Source organism: Hyla sarda, chromosome 3 (genome assembly GCF_029499605.1).
Source record: "Hyla sarda isolate aHylSar1 chromosome 3, aHylSar1.hap1, whole genome shotgun sequence".
Lineage (NCBI taxonomy): Eukaryota > Metazoa > Chordata > Amphibia > Anura > Hylidae > Hyla > Hyla sarda.
The window spans coordinates 447,810,880-447,822,961 of NC_079191.1; the positions used below are offsets into that span (position 1 = coordinate 447,810,880).

The window sequence follows — 12,082 nt, forward strand, 5'->3', positions numbered from 1 at the left end:
GCTATACTCATCACACTGTTCATGCTGAGGCTATGCTCATCACACTGAGGTTATGTTCACACTGAGGCTATGCTCATCACACTGAGGCTATGCTCATCACACTGAGGTTATGTTCACACTGAGGCTATGCTCATCACACTGAGGCTATACTCATCACACTGTTCACGCTGAGGCTATGCTCATCACGCTAAGGCTATACTCATCACACTGTTCACGCTGAGGCTATGCTCATCACGCTAAGGCTATACTCATCACACTGTTCATGCTGAGGCTATGCTCATCACACTGAGATTATGTTCACACTGAGGCTATGCTCATCACACTGAGGCTATGCTCATCACACTGAGGCTATGTTGACACTGAGGCTATGCTCATCACACTGAGGTTATGTTGACACTGAGGCTATGCTCATCACACTGAGGTTATGTTCACACTGAGGCTATGCTCATCACACTGAGGCTATGCTCATCACACTGAGGCTATGTTCATCACACTGAGATTATGTTCACACTGAGGTTATGTTCACACTGAGGCTATGCTCATCACGCTAAGGCTATACTCATCACACTGTTCACGCTGAGGCTATGCTCATCACACTGAGGTTATGTTCACACTGAGGCTATGCTCCTCACGCTAAGGCTATACTCGTCACACTGTTCACACTGAGGCTATGCTCATCACGCTAAGGCTATACTCGTCACACTGTTCACACTGAGGCTATGCTCATCACACTGAGGCTATGCTCATCACACTGTTCACACTGAGGCTATGCTCATCACGCTAAGGCTATACTCGTCACACTGTTCACACTGAGGCTATGCTCATCACACTGTTCACACTGAGGCTATGCTCATCACACTGTTCACACTGAGGCTATGCTCATCACACTGTTCACACTGAGGCTATGCTCATCACACTGTTCACACTGAGGCTATGCTCATCACGCTAAGGCTATACTCATCACACTGTTCACACTGAGGCTATGCTCATCACGCTAAGGCTATACTCATCACACTGTTCACACTGAGGCTATGCTCATCACACTGTTCACACTGAGGCTATGCTCATCACGCTAAGGCTATACTCATCACACTGTTCACACTGAGGCTATGCTCATCACGCTAAGGCTATACTCATCACACTGTTCACACTGAGGCTATGCTCATCACGCTAAGGCTATACTCATCACACTGTTCACAGTGAGGCTATGCTCATCACGCTAAGGCTATACTCATCACACTGTTCACACTGAGGCTATGCTCATCACGCTGAGGCTATGCTCATCACGCTGAGGCTATGCTCATCACGCTGAGGCTATGCTCATCACGCTGAGGCTATGCTCATCACACTCAGGCTATGTTCACACTAAGGCTGCACATGTATTCTGGAGCAACGTCAGTCCGGGTCATCAGACATGATCTTGGGCCGGGACATAAACTAGTCAACTGTAACAAACCCTCAGCTGTGATATGGCCTTAGGACCATCCCCTGAGTTACATCTTAGCTCCTCCCATCTGACTCTTGTGTGGTCTCTCCAGGATCTGCATGCCCGCCTGGATCACACCCGCTATGTCTTCCCTCTGGAGGACGCTCAGTTCCATTATGGATTACCAGGTACAGAGCTCCAGAAGATCGTCTCCTACTGGAGAAACACGTATGACTGGGCCCAACAGGTGGAGACCATCAACAGATACCCGCACTACAAGACCCGCATCGAGGGTGAGCGCCCCCTGGTATAATAGATTGTATAGCACACACTATTATTATAGACAGCATACAGGGCGCCACGGTGAGAGGGTCCCTGAAACCCCCCAATGTCAGAATACGCCACTGACTCTCTACAATCTCACCGCAGGTCTGGACGTCCACTTTGTCCATGTGAAGCCCCCGCACCTTAAGCCTGGACAGAAGGCCGTCCCCCTCCTCCTGGTCCATGGCTGGCCCGGATCCTTCTATGAATTCTACCGCATTATCCCTCTCCTGACCGAACCGGGGAATCACGGACTGGACCCCAGCATCACCTTCGAGGTCATCTGTCCCTCCATACCTGGATACGGCTTCTCTGAGGCCCCACACAAGAAGGGTAAGCAGGGGCGGGGTCACTGTACAGGGTCCTCAGGGACGGGGGTCACTGTACAGGGTCCTCAGGGGCGGGGTCACTGTACAGGGGCCTCAGGGGCGGGGTCACAACAATCCTGGTGCTAATGATGTCCCTACTTCATAAGAAGATGTGGCCCTAGAGAAGGTAAATGATGGGTGCAGGGGCCCCGGAGCGCCAAGCACATCATGTGAGGCCAGTGGTGAAGGTTTAGATACATCCTGAGACCTGGGCAGCGGATATAATAACCTGCATTATTACAGTGTATTATATATACTATCATGTAGATTATATCAAATTATTATTTACTCTGTATATTACATATACAAAGTAGATTATATTATACTATATTATATCATACACATATACTGAAGATATATATTATACAGTGGATTATATTACACTATATTATACTGAAGATATATTATACTGAAGATATATATTATACAGTGGATTACATTACACTATATTATACTGAAGATATATATTATACAGTGGATTACATTACACTATATTATACTGAAGATATATATTATACAGTGGATTACATTACACTATATAATACTGAAGATATATATTATACAGTGGATTATATTATACTATATTATACTGAAGATATATATTATACAGTGGATTATATTACACTATATTATACTGAAGATATATATTATACAATATATTATATTACTCTATATTATACTGAAGATATATATTATACAGTGGATTACATTACACTATATTATACTGAAGATATATATTATACAGTGGATTATATTACACTATATTATACTGAAGATATATTATACAGTGGATTATATTACACTATATTATACTGAAGATATATATTATACAGTGGATTATATTACACTATATTATACTGAAGATATATATTATACAATATATTACATTACACTATATTATACTGAAGATATATATTATACAGTGGATTACATTACACTATATTATACTGAAGATATATATTATACAGTGGATTACATTACACTATATTATACTGAAGATATATATTATACAGTGGATTACATTATACTATATTATACTGAAGATATATATTATACAATATATTATATTACTCTATATTATACTGAAGATATATATTATACAGTGGATTACATTACACTATATTATACTGAAGATATATATTATACAGTGGATTACATTACACTATATTATACTGAAGATATATATTATACAGTGGATTATATTACTCTATATTATACTGAAGATATATATTATACAGTGGATTATATTACACTACATTATACTGAAGATATATATTATACAGTGGATTATATTACACTATATTATACTGAAGATATATATTATACAGTGGATTACATTACACTATATTATACTGAAGATATATATTATACAGTGGATTACATTACACTATATTATACTGAAGATATATTATACAGTGGATTATATTACTCTATATTATACTGAAGATATATATTATACAGTGGATTATATTATACTATATTATACTGAAGATATATATTATACTGTGGATTATATTACACTATATTATACTGAAGATATATATTATACAGTGGATTATATTACACTATATTATACTGAAGATATATTATACAGTGGATTATATTACTCTATATTATACTGAAGATATATATTATACAGTGGATTACATTACACTATATTATACTGAAGATATATATTATACAGTGGATTACATTACACTATATTATACTGAAGATATATATTATACAGTGGATTACATTATACTATATTATACTGAAGATATATATTATACTGTGGATTATATTACACTATATTATACTGAAGATATATATTATACAGTGGATTATATTACACTATATTATACTGAAGATATATATTATACAGTGGATTATATTACACTATATTATACTGAAGATATATTATACAGTGGATTATATTACACTATATTATACTGAAGATATATATTATACAGTGGATTATATTACACTATATTATACTGAAGATATATTATACAGTGGATTATATTACACTATATTATACTGAAGATATATTATACAGTGGATTATATTACACTATATTATACTGAAGATATATATTATACAGTGGATTATATTATACTATATTATACTGAAGATATATATTATACTGTGGATTATATTACACTATATTATACTGAAGATATATATTAAACAGTGGAATTATATTACACTATATTATACTGAAGATATATTATACAGTAGATTATATTACACTATATTATACTGAAGATATATATTATACAGTGGATTATATTACACTACATTATACTGAAGATATATATTATACAGTGGATTATATTATACTATATTATACTGAAGATATATTATACTGAAGATATATATTATACAGTGGATTACATTACACTATATTATACTGAAGATATATATTATACAGTGGATTACATTACACTATATTATACTGAAGATATATATTATACAGTGGATTACATTACACTATATTATACTGAAGATATATATTATACTGTGGATTATATTACACTATATTATACTGAAGATATATATTATACAGTGGATTATATTACACTATATTATACTGAAGATATATATTATACAGTGGATTATATTACACTATATTATACTGAAGATATATTATACAGTGGATTATATTACACTATATTATACTGAAGATATATATTATACAGTGGATTATATTACACTATATTATACTGAAGATATATTATACAGTGGATTATATTACTCTATATTATACTGAAGATATATATTATACAGTGGATTACATTACACTATATTATACTGAAGATATATATTATACAGTGGATTACATTACACTATATTATACTGAAGATATATATTATACTGTGGATTATATTACACTATATTATACTGAAGATATATATTATACAGTGGATTATATTACACTATATTATACTGAAGATATATATTATACAGTGGATTATATTACACTATATTATACTGAAGATATATTATACAGTGGATTATATTACACTATATTATACTGAAGATATATATTATACAGTGGATTATATTACACTATATTATACTGAAGATATATTATACAGTGGATTATATTACACTATATTATACTGAAGATATATTATACAGTGGATTATATTACACTATATTATACTGAAGATATATATTATACAGTGGATTATATTATACTATATTATACTGAAGATATATATTATACTGTGGATTATATTACACTATATTATACTGAAGATATATATTATACAGTGGATTATATTACACTATATTATACTGAAGATATATTATACAGTAGATTATATTACACTATATTATACTGAAGATATATATTATACAGTGGATTATATTACACTACATTATACTGAAGATATATATTATACAGTGGATTATATTATACTATATTATACTGAAGATATATTATACTGAAGATATATATTATACAGTGGATTATATTACACTATATTATACTGAAGATATATTATACAGTGGATTATATTACACTATATTATACTGAAGATATATATTATACAGTGAATTATATTACACTATATTATACTGAAGATATATATTATACAGTGGATTATATTACACTATATTATACTGAAGATATATATTATACAGTGGATTATATTACACTATATTATACTGAAGATATATATTATACAGTGGATTATATTACACTATATTATACTGAAGATATATATTATACAATATATTATATTACACTATATTATACTGAAGATATATATTATACAGTGGATTATATTACACTATATTATACTGAAGATATATATTATACAATAGATTATATTACACTATATTATACTGAAGATATATATTATACAGTGGATTATATCACACTATATTATACTGAAGATATATATTATACAGTGGATTATATTACACTATATTATACTGAAGATATATATTATACAGTGGATTATATTACACTATATTATACTGAAGATATATATTATACAGTGGATTATATTATACTATATTATACTGAAGATATATTATACAGTGGATTATATTACTCTATATTATACTGAAGATATATATTATACAGTGGATTATATTATACTATATTATACTGAAGATATATTATACAGTGGATTATATTACACTATATTATACTGAAGATATATATTATACAGTGAATTATATTACACTATATTATACTGAAGATACATATTATACAGTGGATTATATTACACTATATTATACTGAAGATATATTATACAGTAGATTATATTACACTATATTATACTGAAGATATATATTACAGTGGATTATATTACTCTATATTATACTGAAGATATATTATACAGTGGATTATATTACTCTATATTATACTGAAGATATATATTATACAGTGGATTATATTACTCTATATTATACTGAAGATATATATTATATTACACTATATTATACTGAAGATATATTATACAGTGGATTATATTACTCTATATTATACTGAAGATATATATTATACAGTGGATTATATTACTCTATATTATACTGAAGATATATATTATACAGTGGATTATATTACTCTATATTATACTGAAGATATATATTATACAGTGGATTATATTACACTATATTATACTGAAGATATATTATACAGTGAATTATATTATACTGAAGATATATATTATACAGTGGATTATATTACACTATATTATACTGAAGATATATATTATACAGTGGATTATATTACACTATATTATACTGAAGATATATATTATACAGTGGATTATATTATACTGAAGATATATATTATACAGTGGATTATATTACACTATATTATACTGAAGATATATATTATACAGTGGATTATATTACACTATATTATACTGAAGATATATTATACAGTGGATTATATTACACTATATTATACTGAAGATATATATTATACAGTGGATTATATTACACTATATTATACTGAAGATATATATTATACAGTGGATTATATTACACTATATTATACTGAAGATATATTATACAGTGGATTATATTACACTATATTATACTGAAGATATATTATACAGTGGATTATATTACACTATATTATACTGAAGATATATTATACAGTAGATTATATTACACTATATTATACTGAAGATATATATTATACAGTGGATTATATTATACTATATTATACTGAAGATATATTATACAGTGGATTATATTATACTGAAGATATATTATACAGTGGATTATATTACACTATATTATACTGAAGATATATATTATACAGTGGATTATATTACTCTATATTATACTGAAGATATATATTATACAGTGGATTATATTACTCTATATTATACTGAAGATATATTATACAGTGGATTATATTACACTATATTATACTGAAGATATATTATACAGTGGATTATTTTACTCTATATTATACTGAAGATATATATTATACAGTGGATTATATTACTCTATATTATACAGTGGATTATATTACTCTATATTATACTGAAGATATATATTATACAGTGGATTATATTACTCTATATTATACTGAAGATATATATTATACAGTGGATTATATTACACTATATTATACTGAAGATATATTATACAGTGGATTATATTACACTATATTATACTGAAGATATATATTATACAGTGGATTATATTACACTATATAATACTGAAGATATATATTATACAGTGGATTATATTACACTATATTATACTGAAGATATATATTATACAGTGGATTATATTACACTATATAATACTGAAGATATATTATACAGTGGATTATATTACACTATATTATACTGAAGATATATTATACAGTGGATTATATTACACTATATTATACTGAAGATATATTATACAGTGGATTATATTACACTATATTATACTGAAGATGTCACCAAAGGTAAATATAACCCTACATATATAGTAGGTAAAGGTATGTGATTGTAATTATAACACCAAAAAGAGAACCATACCACAGAATAAACAGCAAGATAATAGAATATACAAAATCAACTTTATTAATACAATTTAGTGATAAAATTTTTTTTTTTTTTAGATATTAAAATTTGAAAAAAAGAATAAATAGGCACTGGTGGACATACAAAGATATAGGACAATGGTAGGACACAAATACATCAAAATATGCAAATATAAGGAATAAATGCCACAATAGCTGGTAGGATACAAGGGTGATGCCTGCCAAAAATATGCAATAAAGGGTGCCAAACCATACCTACACCTGAACCCCAATGATCGTTTCGCTGTTATGCCGCTTCTTCAGGGGGCGTGACTAACCTGAGAGAGTCTGTAACCTTTATATCCTGCCCTAACCAATGGGATCCTCAGTATTATGATCGGCATCTATATACTCCAATTGTAGCATAGCCCGTAGTTAACACACAGGTGCTACCACTAACCTCACTTCCTATTGTGCATGTGAGCACATATCTCCGTGGCGTGCTTTCCAGTGGATTATATTACATTATATTATACTGAAGATATATATTATACAGTGGATTATGTTACACTATATTATACTGAAGATATATATTATACAGTGGATTATATTACACTATATAATACTGAAGATATATATTATACAGTGGATTATATTATACTATATTATACTGAAGATATATATTATACAGTGGATTATATTACTCTATATTATACTGAAGATATATATTATACAGTGGATTATGTTACACTATATTATACTGAAGATATATATTATACAGTGGATTATATTACACTATATAATACTGAAGATATATATTATACAGTGGATTATATTATACTATATTATACTGAAGATATATATTATACTGTGGATTATATTACACTATATTATACTGAAGATATATATTATACAGTGGATTATATTACACTATATTATACTGAAGATATATTATACAGTGGATTATATTACACTACATTATACTGAAGATATATATTATACAGTGGATTATATTATACTATATTATACTGAAGATATATTATACTGAAGATATATATTATACAGTGGATTACATTACACTATATTATACTGAAGATATATATTATACAGTGGATTACATTACACTATATTATACTGAAGATATATATTATACAGTGGATTACATTACACTATATTATACTGAAGATATATATTATACTGTGGATTATATTACACTATATTATACTGAAGATATATATTATACAGTGGATTATATTACACTATATTATACTGAAGATATATATTATACAGTGGATTATATTACACTATATTATACTGAAGATATATTATACAGTGGATTATATTACACTATATTATACTGAAGATATATATTATACAGTGGATTATATTACACTATATTATACTGAAGATATATTATACAGTGGATTATATTACTCTATATTATACTGAAGATATATATTATACAGTGGATTACATTACACTATATTATACTGAAGATATATATTATACAGTGGATTACATTACACTATATTATACTGAAGATATATATTATACTGTGGATTATATTACACTATATTATACTGAAGATATATATTATACAGTGGATTATATTACACTATATTATACTGAAGATATATATTATACAGTGGATTATATTACACTATATTATACTGAAGATATATTATACAGTGGATTATATTACACTATATTATACTGAAGATATATATTATACAGTGGATTATATTACACTATATTATACTGAAGATATATTATACAGTGGATTATATTACACTATATTATACTGAAGATATATTATACAGTGGATTATATTACACTATATTATACTGAAGATATATATTATACAGTGGATTATATTATACTATATTATACTGAAGATATATATTATACTGTGGATTATATTACACTATATTATACTGAAGATATATATTATACAGTGGATTATATTACACTATATTATACTGAAGATATATTATACAGTAGATTATATTACACTATATTATACTGAAGATATATATTATACAGTGGATTATATTACACTACATTATACTGAAGATATATATTATACAGTGGATTATATTATACTATATTATACTGAAGATATATTATACTGAAGATATATATTATACAGTGGATTATATTACACTATATTATACTGAAGATATATTATACAGTGGATTATATTACACTATATTATACTGAAGATATATATTATACAGTGAATTATATTACACTATATTATACTGAAGATATATATTATACAGTGGATTATATTACACTATATTATACTGAAGATATATATTATACAGTGGATTATATTACACTATATTATACTGAAGATATATATTATACAGTGGATATATTACACTATATTATACTGAAGATATATATTATACAATATATTATATTACACTATATTATACTGAAGATATATATTATACAGTGGATTATATTACACTATATTATACTGAAGATATATATTATACAATAGATTATATTACACTATATTATACTGAAGATATATATTATACAGTGGATTATATCACACTATATTATACTGAAGATATATATTATACAGTGGATTATATTACACTATATTATACTGAAGATATATATTATACAGTGGATTATATTACACTATATTATACTGAAGATATATATTATACAGTGGATTATATTACACTATATTATACTGAAGATATATATTATACAGTGGATTATATTATACTATATTATACTGAAGATATATTATACAGTGGATTATATTACTCTATATTATACTGAAGATATATATTATACAGTGGATTATATTATACTATATTATACTGAAGATATATTATACAGTGGATTATATTACACTATATTATACTGAAGATATATATTATACAGTGAATTATATTACACTATATTATACTGAAGATACATATTATACAGTGGATTATATTACACTATATTATACTGAAGATATATTATACAGTAGATTATATTACACTATATTATACTGAAGATATATATTACAGTGGATTATATTACTCTATATTATACTGAAGATATATTATACAGTGGATTATATTACTCTATATTATACTGAAGATATATATTATACAGTGGATTATATTACTCTATATTATACTGAAGATATATATTATATTACACTATATTATACTGAAGATATATTATACAGTGGATTATATTACTCTATATTATACTGAAGATATATATTATACAGTGGATTATATTACTCTATATTATACTGAAGATATATATTATACAGTGGATTATATTACTCTATATTATACTGAAGATATGTATTATACAGTGGATTATATTACACTATATTATACTGAAGATATATTTATACAGTGAATTATATTATACTGAAGATATATATTATACAGTGGATTATATTACACTATATTATACTGAAGATATATATTATACAGTGGATTATATTACACTATATTATACTGAAGATATATATTATACAGTGGATTATATTATACTGAAGATATATATTATACAGTGGATTATATTACACTATATTATACTGAAGATATATATTATACAGTGGATTATATTACACTATATTATACTGAAGATATATTATACAGTGGATTATATTACACTATATTATACTGAAGATATATATTATACAGTGGATTATATTACACTATATTATACTGAAGATATATATTATACAGTGGATTATATTACACTATATTATACTGAAGATATATTATACAGTGGATTATATTACACTATATTATACTGAAGATATATTATACAGTGGATTATATTACACTATATTATACTGAAGATATATTATACAGTAGATTATATTACACTATATTATACTGAAGATATATATTATACAGTGGATTATATTATACTATATTATACTGAAGATATATTATACAGTGGATTATATTATACTGAAGATATATTATACAGTGGATTATATTACACTATATTATA

General features: G+C 26.8%; 1 protein-coding gene across 2 annotated transcripts in view; it reads left to right on the plus strand.

Moving 5' to 3' along the window:
• Positions 1–12,082, plus strand: part of LOC130363207 (epoxide hydrolase 1-like) — a 58,021-nt gene that overhangs the window by 14,685 nt on the left and 31,254 nt on the right. For both annotated transcript variants that reach the window (XM_056568678.1, XM_056568679.1), the window contains exons 4-5: positions 1,539–1,719; positions 1,856–2,083. In XM_056568678.1, the coding sequence (XP_056424653.1) occupies positions 1,539–1,719; positions 1,856–2,083 (409 nt within the window). The remainder of the gene's footprint in view (positions 1–1,538; positions 1,720–1,855; positions 2,084–12,082) is intronic.